The following is a 17,604-nucleotide window of genomic DNA, read 5'->3' on the forward strand; positions in this document are numbered from 1 at the left end:
ATTTTATTTATTTTGTCAATAACATGAAAATACTTTTTTTTAACATGAAAATACTTGCAACCAATTAAGAAAAAAATCCAAACCAAAATACTGTATTAACATAGTATCAAGCATGTATAAACATATTCTCTGTACTAGTTTACTTATGTTTGTATTAATTACATGTAGAATAAGTAGAGTACATATTTCTCCGGTTGCCAAATGCCAATCTGAGTCAACGTCAAACTTAACTACTCAACGATAATTTTTGCATAGTCATATAGCAATGAAAAGTCTAAATTCTAGACGCATGTGACTTGACCCTGAGGCCGCGAGGATAGCTTTAAGACCAGCAGTTGGAACTTAAAGCAATGTAAGAAGCTTAACCTCTTTGCAATTAACTAATCTTTCTTAATAAAGACTGGCAGGTAATATGCACCAAATTGAAGAGACCGGATACTCAATGATTTATTCTTCTAAAAAATGATTATATTTTCATGGTCTAACTTGTTTTTCACATTTGTCTAGCTTGCACATATAAGTTTATCAATAATATAATTAATTGAAATAGGTGGTAGTAGCCAAACTAGCCATCTTATTTTACTAACCTATAGATGTTTCCTACGTTAACCAGCCTCAGTATCAATTAAGTTCTACTCACCTTCCAACCTTCCAATATACAATTAAGTTCTACTCACCTTCCAACCTAACTAACATAGCAGTGATAAATGTATCGTTTGTGTATAAAACTTATTTAATATCATATACAATAATAATATGCCAACCGGACATAAAGCACTGCAACATTAGTATTCTTGTTATGTAATAACCCCAATCAAAATTGAGATTATTATAACGGTATAACCCGTCCGTTTTGTTCCAACTTATTAGAGACACTGTTTCAACAAACATTTGTGTCATACGATCTCCGATGTCTTTCCTTACTCTAAAATAAAAAAAATTCATAATAAAAATATGTTTTGTTCTAATGTATTTATTTAAAATATAGATCTTTAAATATAGAAAATGTTATTTCTTCATCTATAATTAGAAGAGAAAATAGCAATCTATATTTTAGAAGTAGAAATAGAAATATATTAAAGTAATCCTTGCTACAACTAATAACTAATTAAATTATTCGTAAATATAAATTCAAAATATATAACTATTAGAGTCATACAATACTGTATTTCAGTTCATTAACAAAAATAATGATTTTTGATATTCTGAAAAATCAGCTGACATTACTTTACACGGATTATGATAATGCCTAAATTAAAAATCCCAAAAAGGACTGACGGTTAAAAAGCTAGAAAAAGAGTGTAAGTGGATTTTCCCCATAGATTTTGGTAAAGAATATTATTACGACCACGAAACCTGACAGGTTGACACGTAGTGGTGTTAGAGCATCATTATCGGCGTCCTTTGGGCCGATTCCTTCGCTGTTTTGGATTTAAAAAAAATAAAAAAGAGTAAAGGACGTTGCAAACGGGCCTTAATTAAGGCATTTCTGCTTCGTCCCTCTGGGCTACGTGGCAGCAGGTGATACGCTTGGAGATGTAATCGAAGACCGTCTATTTTCTTTGTTTTGTTCATCTCTTTCGAAAATCCCGAAGACGAAGGCGAAGGCGATTCCCATCGATCTCCGGCGTTTGATGTTATCTGCAACCGATCTCCGGTGTCGAAGCCCTGATATCTCGTGACCCGAGGTGGTGATCTCCAACCGCTCTGAATCCCAAATCCTCTTCGATATCTCCGATGGCGATGAGCAGCTGATCTCCAACCGATCTCTCCAACCGATCTCGAAATCTCCGGTGTGTTTCAGAGTCGTCCCGTCATCCACAAACGTCTTCACATCCCCAAATCTCTCCATCTCGAAATCTCCCCTTCGCTTCGTTTTCTTAAAAAGTACGGCTTTTCTGATCTGATATTAAAAATTATAAGAATCTATTTAAACTCAAACCCGAATCTGATAATATTGAATGTAATGTTAGTGATAGTAAGTGTAGTTAGTTTCAACACCAACCATTTGCAGTGAAAAGTACAATTGTGGTTAATGGGTAGCTGTATATTAAAAGCACTTCCGTGGTTTGAGTTTAGTTAAGTTAAGTAAAGTTAGTTTCAAATGAAATTGAAATGATCTTGTTACGAAAGTTGATAGGTTTTTAAAACTGTAATAACTTCAGATTTGATGTTTCTTGTTTGTGGTTAGTAATAACTCACACTTCCTCCTATTAATTAACCCATCTCATCCCGGTTATAAATATACATAGCTACTTCCTCTCTTCTATCATCTCATAAGGGTTTCTCCTTTTATTAAATCTCTTCTCTTCTCTTTTCTTACTGGTATGGATCGAAGAAATGTTCATGCTCAGTCCTCTAATTATGTAGGACTTCTTTACAGTCAACAAGGCAGTGTTGCCCGTGAAGACTTTCCTTATGAAAGTTTTCACTCTAGTGTTCACTTAGGAGAATCAGAAAACCCTCCATCCAGCTTCCAAAACTCTGTAGACACACTAGTACCCACACCAGTGGACCGTGTTGTTCGACGCAAATGGACCCCTGCTGATGACGAAGTGCTAATCAGTGGTTGGCTTAACACTTCCAAAAATGTTATTGTTGGCAATGACCAGAAGTCGCAGACCTTCTGGCAACGGGTGGCTGACTATTATGCAGCAAGTCCTCACGGAGGAGAGGATGGTGAAAAGCGTATTCATTATTGTGTTAAGAAGAGGTAGCATAGAATCAATGATCAGGTTAACAAGTTCTATGAGGCATATTCTAAAATTTACTAAGGGGCAATACAAATCCCACCAATAATCTAACATTAATCATTTGTCCTTAACAAAGTGCCTAAACACAAAAGTATTAATATAATATGCTAAGGGCCCTAACCTTAAGGCACATTGATAATGATGCTCTTAGAATCACGCTCCCTCACAGCTGGGAACATTATCATTCATCTCCACCATGTGCTCATTTCACTCTCTCGCTAGACCACTGCATTTTAACTTTCACATTTAATATTCTGAAAATAACATTATTGCAAAAGATGATGAATAATTACAAGTTTACATTTGAAAGTACTTAATAACGAGTTAAGAGCATCTCCAATAGCTCTTTATTTTTTCTTCAATAATATGCACGTAGATGGTTCGATCTGTCAACCAAGAAGAAAACCCACGGAGTCACGGACCACGGCACAATTTCGAAGACCGATTCATAAGCTTGAATATAGTTTAAATTCCACAAAGCCGGTCTATCTAGTTATTAATAAGCCTACGTTCATACTTTATTTGAACATATTTTCTATTGGGTTTATCATGGTCACAAATTGTCATTTAAATATAATTTTCTATCTCAGATCATCATGGTCACAAATTGTCAACTTATTCGCATTTTTTTATGCTGGATACGACTTTTTCTTTTCTTTTTGGGCTGGACATGGAAATGCATAGTTGCTATTATTGTATCCTTGCAAGGTTTATAATTTGGAGACACATTGTCAAAGAAAGCACCTACATTTTGCCATAAAATAGTAAGAATGACAACAAAGAAGATTCTAATTATTGTAGACTGAGAGTTAGCATTCTCTTTATATTTGTTACGATCAAACTATAGACGAATTTAGGAAGCTAAAACATATACCCCCAAATGAATAAAGAACTCGACTAAATTTAACACATGCATTTTAATAAGCCACACACTCAACCTAACAAACTTGAAATATGAAGCTAATATTTCATTTTCATTTAGAAAAAAGGTTACTTCCTACACTTCAATACGTTTTGACTTTGTTTCGTTATATATGCTAAACTCATTTTATTAGAGGTGAGAAGTTGCAACTCGAAGATACTTCTGAACATTATCTATGTTTATTTTTGTTTTATATTTCCATACCAATCAGATATATACAAATCCACAGTTAGTTCAAAGAAACCGTGGGCGCATTTTGGAAGCAAGTTTATACACGTATTGCGGGTCACACGCTCTCTATTGTGGTGGGGGTTGATGATTTACGCGACATGTGTTGCTGGATCTTTGTTTCGGTCGAAAAAGAAAAATACCAAACAGCTAGATTTGCTTTGTTTTCCTTTCCCTAAACATAAACATACAAATCAAAATTCCTCAAATTAAATTACTAAAATTGCATAGAATTAATTTCTTTTTACAGATTTTATCAACCAGAAATTCAGAACCATTACATCAAGCAATAAATTGTGAGAAGATAAATATAGAAAAAAAATTGAAAAAACTATCAGCTTCAAGAAAAGGTTGGCTTTGTGGGACTGCTGGGGACAAATGAAAATGAAAACTTGGCCCTACGTAATTTCAATTCATACTAGTTCTCATGGGTACTTTCGTAAAAATAGCAAGCTGACCTTTTTCTGGAATCTCTCTACGTGGCGGCCACTGCAAGTGCCCACAAAAACACTCTGATGAATCATCTCAATCTCAGCCGTTAGATCTGAATCCGATTCTTTTCCGAGACGGCAATAACCGGGCAAGTTGATAAACAACAAAAAAAAAACCCAGACCCAATCTCTACTAACTAACCATGGTTAAGTCAATTAAACCCCATAAACCAAGTTTCCGAAAAAGGTCACGAACTTTCTCAATAATCACAGAAATGCCATTCATCCTCTTCAGCTATAAATTAGACTTCTGATACTCGCTAGGTTTGCCGAACCAACTACCCAACCGGGAACCCATAAAGAGAACAAAGCCTTCCTTCTTCTTCTAGAAATCTCTTTTTCAAATTCAATTTCTCAAAAACAAAAAACAAAAAACAAAAATGGTGATTAATTCGTCAAGAACCAAATCAAGCGGACCGGTGCTACGCTCAGTATCACCGTCCGGTCGTTTCTACGGCGGCGTATCGTCTCCTTCCTCATCAGGCTTCGCTTCCTCCACAAGCTCCAGCTTCTCCTCCACATCCTTTTTCAGCAACAGCCGTCAACAACAGCCCCACCACAGATCCGCGTCTCCTACGCGCGTGAACCTCTTCTCATCAACGCCGTTAAACCAGTCGTTCCGTTACTCAATCGATAACAGATCCGTATCCCCGAACCAATCCGTCGCCGTTTCGAAGAAGCCGAGCAGCAACAAGATGATCGCCGATTCGAGTAGGAGGAGGACGTGTATGTGTTCGCCGACGACTCACCCCGGATCGTTCCGGTGCGGTCTCCACAAGAACGTGGCGAATCCGCACGGCCAGGGCGCCGCGACGTCGTATTCGTCGAATAACGGATTGAATATGCGGAGGTCGGCGATGACGAACTCGCTGGTGAGGATCGGTGGCGTCGAAGGGGAGTGGGTGAGAAGAGCGTTGACGACGCTGATAAGGCCTTCGTCGCATCAGCTCAAGAGGCGATCTGCTTATCAGCCCAGGCCTAGCAGGCTATCGTCTATGTCCAAAGCGGAAGAAGGTGTCTGATTTGTTTTTTTTTCAGGTTTGTTCTTGTGTCTGAATCAGCCAACAGAAAAATCTGTATTTCCGGATAGATCCGGCAGAAGAAGTCCAGATCCGAAGCGAGCTGGATCTGCGCGGACGGGTCGAGTCAAATTGGACCGAATTATGTAAACCGGAGATTGAAAACGACACCGTCTTAAAAGACTTTGTTATGTTGGGTGAAGATGAGATTGTACCCTAGGACTGATATGATATCGAAGCAGATAATGTTTCCCTAAGCAGAAAATATCTTAGAACAAATATAAAGAAAAAAAAATCGAACAGCAGTGTTGAATTGCGTAATTAAAACTGGATATGATGAACAAGGGACTTGGTTAATATTCTGGATTTGAGTTTTGCATAGTTTGCCTTCACCGTTATCTGTTCCGTCAACGTTCTCCACTGCCGTAGACCCGTTCTGTTTGCCGTTAACCGTCGTCGTGTGGCTCGTTACGTGTTCCGTTACAATTTTCCAGGTATGCGTTGTTCGTCGTGTGTGACTTGTGAGGTATGTCTTATTTTTAATTGGTTAAGTCCGTTTTTTATTCCTTGTGAACGTTTGTTCTGTTTCTTTTTTTTTTTGTGTTAACGTGTTTTTCAGGTTTCGTACGAAGGGGGGGAGAAAGAACGTGACTTAGGACAACCGTTACGTTCAACTATGGTTTTTGTGGACTTTGAACATGGGAGAAACTGGACTGTAAGAAAAAATTCAACATTTTGACCTTGTACTTTATGTGGGACAAGAAGAAGCTTGGACATAAATGACTTTAGAGTCTAAAAGAACTAAGACAAAATAAATATCGAATTTTGTAAATACCTAAGATTTTCGAAAGGAGATTCTTCAAACCATTAAGGCGGGTAACTTTGGCGCTAGAAAACCTCAGAAATACGAAGGAATCAACGTACAAATCTTATTTTTCCTATACAGCTCTCAGGTTGTTATGGAAGACAGCTCACATCATGAGATTAAATTTAAGAATCCAATATAAAAAAATAATAACAACATTACGATAAAAGCAAAAGAAAAATGGAAAAGAAAAAGAAGTAAGAATGGTGGCAGGCACGTCTTCTTTATCTGGAGGGAGCATTTCTAGGCATCGGTCGATTCATAAAGCTCCCTGATTAAGATTAATAAACACTGTGCTTGCGTAACTTTGATTTGTTTGATCGAAATAATATTATTTCTCCATCTCTTAAGTGCTAAGCTGAGTGATCTTCTTCTAACCTTTTCACCATGGTAGATGAAGCCTTTGCATAAACAACGGTTGTGAAACGGACATGTGAACTGAAAGCTATATCATAATTCTTGTCCTTCATATATATATATGTATGTATAGTTTTGGTCTGGAACGGATTTTCAGATCTGGAACCTCTGCAAGTCATATCGTTAAAGACTATAATCAGTGTTTAGACGAAATTGCCGATATTTATTAACATATTAACATAAACTAACAAAAATGAATAGTTTAGGATTATAACAATGCAACCATTTCCTTATCAACACGCTAGTTGTATTCAAAGATAAGATCCAACCGACCTCCTAACAAAAGCAACAGTAGGTGGAAGATCATGTAGACTGGACCATCATCTTGTATGGACCTATCTGCCAACATAATTTAGATGCGCCATTATTTTCTTCCCAACGTATACATCATTTGTGGGTTTCTCTCTCCCTTTTACTTTGGCATTTCTATCGCAAGTTTTAACGTTGAGAGAGAGAGAACACGGAATTCATTTTTTTTTAAATTCCTAAAAGCACCAATACTTTTGGCTGAATCTTTTCAGAAGTTTTGCTTTATTAAAATAGTTAAGAAAATCAATAGTACATGATATGGGGATGAATGCTATCAGTTTCTAATCCACTAGGTAACAGCTCAGCACAGACTAAGCAACCACTACTTGTCTACTCACTTGTCCTAATAAAATGTAAAATTAACAATGATTTTTATGTAGTATACGACATAATTACATGTACATGTAATACTTATATTTCCTTGGTGATATTTAATTGTTTTAGCACCTAAACGCCTTTAATAAGACCCATCTTAGCTGAAAAATATTTGAACTGAGGGGCTTGTCCAACCAATGATATAGCTTAGCTTGCAATTGATCCGAATTTAAATTTTGAAATAATGGGTGTCCATTATAAAGGATAAAAGCGCCGAATAATAGATATGATCGGATAATGTCTTTGATAATGATGTCAGGCGATAAGTTTTTGCTATTTACAAACATTCATGTACTTTTTAATTTGTCCAAACAAAAAACAAAGCAAAAAGAAAATTTATTAGGTTTTGGTGACGGAAAATAGGCGTTGGGATGTGAAAGGAGCCATGACCCACAACCCACAAGAGTTCTATGACACCACATGTGATGTCTGATGAGGCCACAAAGAGATAAGGTTTCTGGATTTTACTATGGTTGGATTTGGCCATTTTCACCACCAAGTGTCAAATCCTTTGAACGTTACGTTTTTCCGTGTTTTGGAGGCATTACTTTTAAGGTTTTATCCTTAGAAGTTAGAAGTTAGAACTCCTGCGTAACGTATGAGGTATGACCTGCATACAAACATATTTATGATCAGGTTTAAACATTTCAATCACCTATTAATCGAGATATTATGTTGTTGACAACTCTATGTCATACATCTTATAATCAAAAACTTGACATCTTTTTGTTTGATAGTTATATTAACTTATACAGTTTTCTGGTTTAGTAAAAAGCTCACGCACAAAACATTTAGTTTAAATCAACACGTATACTTGGAGCTTTTTTGGATTTATTTTCTTTTGTAAAAAATGTGAAAAGCTGATTGGATATGTGTTGTGGAAACTCCAACGGTTCATGGGTAGTAAAAAGCCCATCTATACAAAGATGTATCAGGAGAAAATTTGTTGAACATTGGGCATTTGGGCTTCTAAATTAACACGTATAAACTTCAAAGGACTATAATCCCAATCCTAATCGTAATCAGAATTATAAATTCTTACCCTTATATGCTTCTCTAAAATATAAAAATAAAACAAAATCATAACCCTAATGTGATTTAAATAAAGCATACCGGTGACTATAAATACAAAGCCGGTTGATGAGAAAGGCATACCTGACGAGAAACAATCAATAAAGCATTAGATCCCCGGTTTGTTGTTGATGATGGAACGCCTAACGATCTTCTGGATCGTTATATTATGTTTATTTGTTCTTTATAACATATACGCCTGCGCAGTGAGAAACACCTGGAGTCGTCGAGTAGGGCTTGAATCTCGTCCGAGTGGAGAAGTAGTGCCATATGACGACGAGAAGGGTCTCCGTGATCATCCAAAACCCACCCAATGATTGATTGATATCACTTTTGTGATTAGGGTTTTCTCATCTCGAGTTTGTCTTGTTTCGTTAGTTTTTTTCTTCTTCTTCTTTGTTATGTGTTATTATTTTACTTAACTGAGAGATTACTGTTTTACATAAAAACATCTGTGTTTTAGGTGCTATAATTTCCCCAGCACATGAACAAAGTTTTGAGATATGAACTTTGAAGGGATGTATCTTAAAGTTGCATTATTGTGTAGTATTATTTTTGGACGGTTGTTGCCTTAGACTATTTTTGGGTTTAAATCAGTTACCACCAAGTGGCAAATCTTTTGAACGTTACAGTTTTCAATTTTCAGAGGCATTGCTTTCAAGGTTTATCCTTAGAAGTTACAATTCGCCTGTATGACCTACATACAAATGTATATGATCAGGTTTTAACATTACTCGAGATATTATATATATTATGTTGTTAACTGATTCTTAAAAATAAATATTTTAATCAAAAACTTTGCATTTATTTTTTGTTTAATAGACTTCAGTTTTTTGGTTAATTGAAAAGCTCACTAACAAAACATCTAGTTTAAATCACAATGTATAAACTTGGATTTTATTTAGCAAAAAAAAAGAACCTAGAAGTTGAAGGAACCTTTTTAGATTTGTCAAAGATCTTGTGGTCAAGTGGTAAGAAAAGAGGTTTGAGACGTTAACACGTCTTAAGTTCGATCCCACCTGCTATACGCAGTGGCGGAGCCAACCACAACATTTACCGGGCTCAGTATAGTTATTGGTTTGAAAAATCTTGGGTTCAAACTGATTTCAGCAAATATTAGAGGGGTCAATAAACTAATTTTACAACATTTTATTAATTTTTCTTACAAAAATACAGCCAAAGTTTTGTTTTAAAGAATTTATAGGATCATTTGACACACCTCCTTTCAATGTATCTCCGCTATCGGCTATGCGAATTAAGTCACATTATTCCTGAACACCAATACATATATAGATTTATGTTTACGGTCAGTTGCATATCAAGAGAAAGGGTCTATCTGTAGAGCTTCGCATCATATTTGGAATTAGTCTAGGTTCTCCATATGTGAAAAAAACTTTTGGATTTTCTTTTTGTTAAATAAATGTGAAAAGGCTTATTGGATATGTATATGTGGAACTCAAACGGATCATTGGTAGTGAAAAGCCCACCTAAAAGAAGATGTATCAAGAGAAAAATTGTTGACATTGTGCTTTTAAACTAACACGATAAACTTCAAGTAGCCCTAATCCTGATAATAATCAAATATATAAATCCGAATCCTAATCCTAACTAAAAATAAATATTCCTCACCCTGATGTAATTTAAATAAACATCCTAGACAGTTATTATAAATACAAAGCAGGTAGATGAGAATTGAGAAAGGCATAGCAGAAGAGAAACAATCAATAAAGCAATAAGAAACAATCAATAAAGCAATAGATCCTCAGTTTTGTTCTTGATAATGGGAGCCGGATTGATCGTTGCCACCCTTATATGCTCTTTAATTATTCTTTATATCATATGGGTCTGCACAGTGAAAAGCATCAGGAATCGTCGAGTAGGTCTTGAGTCTCACGCGAGTGGACAAGAAGTGCAATACGAAGACGAGCTCGGTCTCGCTCATGATCCAGAACCAAAAGCCACCCAATGATTGATTGATATCACTTTTGTTATTAATTAGGGTTTCTCATCTCGAGTTTGTTTTGTTTCATTAGTGTTGTTTTTTGTCAATGTGTGTTACTACTATTTTACTTAATTGAGAGATTATCTTTTCTACACAAAGAAACATGTGTGTTTCTGCTTTACCCCAACACATGAACAAAGTTTTGAGAGTTGCATTGTTGTAGTATTATTTTTGGACTGTTTTTGCGAATCCAAAGTAATCGGTGTTTAAAAATAGAAGTGTGACAGCTTATGTGCTACCTGAAAGCGAACTACATAGACGCTTTATTTTCCAAAAGAGAAAAACTCTAATTTTTTTTAAACACTACTTTAAAACTTATATATTTATTTTGTTCAAGGAAATAGTTAACCCTAGTCCCTAGCTGCACTTTCATGAATTATAATTTTCTTTTTCAATACTTTCCTTATAACTTGCACAGATCAAGGCAAAAGCCCAACAGAAAAAAAGAATTTTAGATATCTAGCCCACTAGCACAAATAGGAATTAGCAAAACCCAAGACAAAAAGAGGAAGACGCGGCCCAGAAACAAAAGGCCGTAATTATTTTTCTCAATTTAAAATCAAAGAGTATAAAAGAAGGTAAAAAATAAAAAAAAAAACTGCCCTTTTTCGAGATACATCTCGGAATCACGCGCGCGCCCGCTCCTCCCGCTTCTCACTCATGTGTAGTAGCAAAACTCGAAGCTTCCACTTCCAAAAAAAAACTGATCTCTCCGACTCTCTCTCTCTCTCTCGATATCCTCTCTAATTCCATCTCTCATCTCTCTCTTCCTACGATCGCTTGATCCATCTCCTTTCCGCATAACCTGCATTCATATTCTCGAAATCGAAGCGTAATTGTGCACGCGATTTTCTGATCGACGAGTATATTCTGCAGGATCGGCTTTAGTATTTTCGTTTTCTGGTTCAGATCGCGTGAGAAATGGTGGGAAACGACTGGGTGAACAGTTACCTGGAGGCGATCCTCGCGGCGGAGCCGGGGATCGGCGATTCCAAATACAGCGACTCCAAATCATCGCTGCTGCTGAGAGAGCGTGGTCATTTCAGTCCCACTCGTTACTTCGTCGAGGAGGTCATCACAGGCTTCGATGAAACCGATCTCCACCGTTCATGGATTCAGGTAATATACGCTTCACACACACACACACACACACACTCTCTCTTTTGATTTTATTTTTTTCCTTTTTTGACGTGGATTTATGATTCTGCACACAGGCTGCTGCAACGAGAAGTCCACAGGAGAGGAACACGAGGCTGGAGAATCTCTGCTGGAGGATTTGGAATCTCGCTCGCCAGAAGAAGCAGGTTTGATCGATCATTGATGAGAGTTTTGTTTCGATCTTTCATTTATTTGTTTTCTGTGTATTGTGTGATCAGAGTAGTATTGGTTTCTTGATCTTGTTAGTAGAATCATTCATTATTGTGTTTACTCTTTTCTTGATTCTTTTTTTTTTGTCCTTGGTCAACATTTTTTGTGTGTTCACTTTAGGTTGCAGGGAAGTATGCTAAGCGTACTGCTAAACGCCATCTCTTGCGAGAGAGAGCACGCTTGGAGGCTACTGCTGATATGTCAGAGGACTTTTCGGAAGGAGAGAAAGCTGACGTGCCTGGTGAGATTCTAACTCCTACTGATAGCTCCAAAGGGAGGATGTCTCGGATCAGCTCTGTTGATGTGTTTGAGAATTGGTTTGCTCAACACAAGGAAAAAAAGCTTTACATCGTCTTAATAAGGTATTTATATGTTACTCGATAGAAAGTTTCCAACAAGTTGGAATCAAACAGTAGTTTGTAGTTGCTAAATACTATTGGAACTTTTTTTCTTGCAGTCTTCACGGTTTGATACGTGGTGAGAACATGGAGCTTGGTCGGGATTCTGATACCGGTGGCCAGGTTGGCTTTTTCAAATTGTAGTTATTCGTTTCACACAGCGTCTAACATTTTCTGATAAACAGGTTAAGTATGTTGTGGAACTTGCAAGGGCTTTGGGATCAATGCCTGGAGTGTACCGGGTTGATTTGTTGACCCGTCAGGTATCAGCACCGGATGTTGACTGGAGCTATGCTGAACCATCTGAGATGCTTAATCCTCTGGACACAGACACAGATCAGGAGAATGGAGAGAGTAGTGGAGCTTATATAATTCGTATACCATTCGGTCCAAAAGATAAATACGTAGAGAAAGAGCTCCTCTGGCCTCACATCCCTGAATTTGTTGACAGGGCGCTTAGCCATGTCATGCAGATGTCCAAAGCTCTTAGTGAGCATATCGGTGGTGGAAAACCTGTTTGGCCTGTTGCTATTCACGGGCATTACGCAGATGCAGGAGATTCCACCGCACTTCTCTCGGGGGCTCTAAATGTACCGATGGTTTTCACCGGACATTCTCTTGGCCGTGATAAGCTGGAGCAACTCCTGAAACAAGGCCGGCCGAAAGAAGAAATAAATTCTAACTACAAAATAATGAGGCGGATTGAGGCTGAGGAGCTATGCCTTGATGCCTCTGAGATTATTATTACTAGTACAAGGCAAGAGATAGAAGAGCAGTGGCGTCTTTATGATGGTTTTGATCCAGTTTTGGAGCGAAAACTCAGGGCCAGGATGAAAAGGGGTGTCAGCTGTCATGGCAGATTTATGCCTCGCATGGTTGTAAGTATCATCTCCATCCTGTCTTCTTAGTTACTCTCTGCTACTGGTGAATTCTGTTTCTGAATATTTCTTTGTGTTGATTGGTAGCTTTGTTGTCTGAATGTAGGTGATTCCTCCAGGAATGGAATTTCATCACATTGTACCACATGATGTGGATAACGATGGGGAAGGAGCTAGAGACGACCAAAATCCACAATCTCATGATCCGCCAATTTGGTCTGAGGTTAGTCTAATCTTCGAACAATAAACATTTTTCTTTTACATATTAGATGACAGTATTACCTTTAAGTTATGTCAGTGCTATCTTTATATTTACTCTGAACTCTTCACATTGGCAGATTATGCGTTTCTTTTCTAACCCACGCAAGCCCATGATACTCGCTCTTGCTCGGCCAGACCCTAAGAAAAACTTGGTAACTTTAGTCAAAGCATTTGGAGAATGTCGTCCATTAAGGGAACTTGCTAACCTTGTAAGTCTTCTTCTTTATCTTCTCTACTGAAGAACATCTATGTTTCCCTTTTAGTTTCCAGGGCGATGTTTCATTTTTGCATTACGTTTTTGTTTCTCTTCAATTGCAGACATTGATAATGGGAAACAGAGATGATATCGATGAGTTGTCTAGCACCAATGCTTCGGTGCTTCTTTCAATTCTGAAACTGATAGATAAATATGATCTTTATGGTCAAGTGGCAATGCCTAAGCATCACAAACAATCTGATGTGCCTGAGATTTATCGCTTAGCAGCCAAAACAAAAGTAAGGTTCTGGACTTGTTGACTGTTACTTTTCCCTTTATATCTATTTTCTGTCCCAATTTATCCATCGTTGAGTCTTTTTTTTTTTTTGAATAGAATGTTAAATTTTATTCAAAGAAAAAAGAACTTTGTTACAACTAAGTGTATCCTTTGTTTAATAAGAGAAAAAACTTCTTAAAATGTCAAAACAAAAAACTCCTCATGTTTCTCTACTAAACCATTCTTCCATCTCCCTCTCATAATCTGTGTCTCCTCTTCTTCTTATCACCGTAAATTGATTGCGCATATGCTTCTCTAGTCTCCTTATTGTAACCTCTGCAGAGACCGCCACTTCACCATGTCTGCGCCTGTTTCGTTCTCTCCAGATAGTGTGGATAGATGCTTGAAACATGTAACGCACAATGTAGAGCTTCACTTTACTCCATACTGAGGAACCCATAATCAGGTGAGTGATGTTCTCCCATCCAACCGCGTGTTGGTCTTTAAGTATCCCTCTCATCAAATCATCCCACACTTTTGTCGAATAAGGACACTCAAAAAATAAATGGTTCAAGGTCTCCAAAGGATTCCTGCAAAGAATACAACTCACATCTGTGTTTCCATTCCAGTATTGCATCCTCTCCCCGTAGCTAATCTCCCACGCATAGCTAGCCAGGTGATAAAGGAAAACTTTGGAGTGGCGTGTTTGAACCAGACTGCTTGGTGCCAATAGCATTGCAAGTGTCTTTCTCGTATACACATCCAAGTTTCTTTTGTGGAAAACTTCTTCTTATATTTCCCCTTCTCTGTTTTCCATAATGACACATCTTCTTCAAGCGATCTGTTCTCTTAAATCCTCTCAATCTCCACCTCCACTCTATTAAGGATAGAAACTCGATGTGATCTTCTTCTATGCTTCATACAATCCTCTACTGTCGCATATTCCATGCAGCCAACAAACCTTTTTTCTCAAAACCTATGTAATATAGGATGTTAGCTTGTACTTCTGCAGCTATTATTGCAAAGCAGTTTGGTCATCCATCTTATCTCAAATCATTTATTTTTTCAGGGAGTTTTTATCAATCCAGCTGTGATTGAACCATTTGGACTGACTCTAATTGAGGTAATAGTCTTGTTTTCTCTTAACTGCTTTATTATTCGTCACGCTATCTTTTGACCAAGCTGTGTCTAACAGGCTGGAGCTCATGGATTGCCTATGGTTGCAACAAAAAATGGAGGTCCCGTCGACATTAACCGGGTTTGTATCTCGCTATACTACAGAATGACGTTGCATTTGTTATCCAATGCTTCCGTGGAATAATCTTTATTGATAAATTTGGCTAACTAATTGACAGGTTCTTGACAATGGTCTTTTGGTTGACCCTCATGATCAGCAAGCTATAGCTGATGCTCTCCTGAAACTGGTTTCAGACAAAAACCTCTGGACAAGATGCAGACAGAACGGCCTAAAAAACATACACTTGTTTTCTTGGCCAGAGCACTGCAAGACCTACCTGTCGCGCATAGCAGGGTGCAAGCAAAGACATCCTCAGTGGCAGAGCACTGATTTCGAAAACTCTGACCCTGATTCACCTAGTGATTCCCTCAGAGACATTAATGATATCTCTCTGAACCTAAAACTTTCCTTAGACGGAGAGAAAGGAGAAGGTAAAAGTACCAATTTAGATGCTGAAGCGAAGCTAGAAAAGGCTGTTTCAACACTGGCGCCAAAGAGCACATCGACAGAGAAGGTGTATGGAAGTGGCAAGATTCCGACACTGAAAAGACGGAAGTATATATTTGTCATCTCCGTGGACTGTGACAAAGCCTCAGATCTTCTTGAAGTAGCTAAAACAGTTATTGATGTGGGGGGCGGAAAAAACGCGTCTTCGATAGGATTCATCCTCTCAACCTCAATGAACGTATCCGAGACTCACTCCACAATTCTTTCAGGAGGGTTAAACCCTCAGGATTTCGACGCCGTGATCTGCAACAGCGGAAGTGAACTCTACTTCACATCCTCTGCATCTGAAGACAAGACCAAACTGCCTTATGCGCTAGACTCAGATTACCATTCACACATAGAGTACAGGTGGGGAGGAGAGAGCCTGAGAAAGACTTTGGTCCGTTGGATCGGTTCAGTACACGAGAAGAAGAAGAAGCAACATGATGGCGAGATTCTATCGGAAGATGAATCTTCCTCATCTAACTATTGCCTATCTTTCAAAGTCAAAGAGCCGACTTTGGTAAAACAGAACTCGATTACTGATAACTCTACAAATATGTATTCGCTCAACATGGTGGGGCTTCATATGCATGCTACTCTTCGCAGGTACCTCCGGTGAAGGAGCTGAGGAAGTTGATGAGAGTTCAGGCTTTGCGTTGCAATGCAGTATACTGCAAAGGGGGGACTAAGCTCAACGTTATCCCTGTCCTTGCTTCACGATCTCAGGCCCTCAGGTATATCTTCTACGGTTCTACCTCTACTAGAAACATAGATGACTTCAAACACTAATTTATGCATTGACGTTTGCATTTGCATTTGCATTTATATAAGTTTATAACAATCAAGATTAGAATCTCTTTCATTCTGATCATCAGACCAAAGAACTTTAACTCTCTGGTTTGTTCAGGTACCTGCTGGTGAGGTGGGGAGTGGATTTATCGAAGATGGTTGTTTTCGTGGGAGACAGCGGAGATACGGACTACGAAGGGTTGCTCGGAGGAGTGCACAAGACAGTAATAGTCAAAGGTGTAGCGAGTGACGCAACCGCACGTGTGCTTAATGGCAACAGAAGTTACCCACTAGAGGACGTGACTCCAGTAAACAGTCCCAATATCACCAGAGCCGACCAATGTGACCGCGAATGCATTAAGGCTGCTCTTGAGAAACTAAGCGTCAAAACCTGAGATATGAAGATGCAACCTTAGTACTGAAGTATTCTTCTTTTTTTCCTCTGACAATAAAACAAATACTGTATGTTTTTTCTTCATAAACAACTCGAGGGATCATTGGAAAATAAGTGCCACTATATTGTTTTCTTTCCACAATATATAGCAGCTAGTGCATTTACATATTTATTTGTATTTTGTACAAGTTATACACCATTCCGCCGTGATGTTACTGATGTATAAGGAGCTTTCGCTTTACGTCACCAAGTTTTCCAAAAAGTGGGTAAAAACACATATCCTTTGTGCATCCCTCCCTTGAGTGCTATTTATCAGAACACACTTGCCGTGTAGAACAATTTCTAGAAAACAAAAATAAAGTGGGGGGGGGGGGGGAATAGTGTTAAAACGTGTAATACACACAACTATTATAACTTTGTTGTTAAATTAACAAATCTAAAATAAATATGGTTAAATGTTCTCATAGTTAACTACTTTAGCAATGCCATGGAAACTTTCTATGAATTTTCTTCCAAAGTACTTTTTATTATTGTTTTGTGGACTTTCTCTTCTAAAAGATTTTTTAGGGAAGGGTGTGGTGTTGAATGACTGAAGGAGAATTCAGATCAGTTCTTAATTGGCACATATTAAAACCTGTTTTGAATACAAACATAATTTCACATTCGAAATTTAAACAAATAATTTCTAATATATAAAAATATCTAATTCTAATTAATACAAGACTTTTTTGGAAAAAAATCTAATAGCAAAATTCATGCGGGTTTTAATGGTTAATCTCAAAATAGAAAATATCGTACTAATCATTTAGGAAAATGATAAGAGCTTGAAAAAAATCTAAAATTTTTTTTAATGAATGATATGCAG

The 17,604-nt window shown here is 37.6% G+C and overlaps 2 protein-coding genes across 2 annotated transcripts; both read left to right on the forward strand.

Moving 5' to 3' along the window:
* Positions 1–4,651: 4,651 nt before the first annotated feature.
* On the forward strand, positions 4,652–6,280 carry LOC108855341 (cell wall integrity and stress response component 1). The gene has a single exon (XM_018629139.2). The coding sequence runs from the start codon at positions 4,775–4,777 to the stop codon at positions 5,414–5,416; it is 642 nt and encodes a 213-aa protein (XP_018484641.1). The 5' UTR covers positions 4,652–4,774; the 3' UTR covers positions 5,417–6,280.
* Positions 6,281–11,048: 4,768 nt separating this feature from the next.
* LOC108832089 (probable sucrose-phosphate synthase 2) lies at positions 11,049–16,881 on the forward strand. Its single transcript, XM_018605576.2, has 13 exons — positions 11,049–11,571; positions 11,667–11,756; positions 11,941–12,182; positions 12,278–12,341; positions 12,404–13,096; positions 13,203–13,319; positions 13,435–13,566; positions 13,676–13,852; positions 14,900–14,953; positions 15,026–15,088; positions 15,186–16,076; positions 16,163–16,290; positions 16,464–16,881. Exons 1-13 carry the CDS (start codon positions 11,374–11,376, stop codon positions 16,738–16,740), a joined length of 3,126 nt encoding a protein of 1,041 aa, XP_018461078.2. The 5' UTR covers positions 11,049–11,373; the 3' UTR covers positions 16,741–16,881.
* The last annotated feature ends 723 nt before the right edge of the window (positions 16,882–17,604 follow it).

Source organism: Raphanus sativus, chromosome 4 (genome assembly GCF_000801105.2).
Source record: "Raphanus sativus cultivar WK10039 chromosome 4, ASM80110v3, whole genome shotgun sequence".
Taxonomy (NCBI): domain Eukaryota; kingdom Viridiplantae; phylum Streptophyta; class Magnoliopsida; order Brassicales; family Brassicaceae; genus Raphanus; species Raphanus sativus.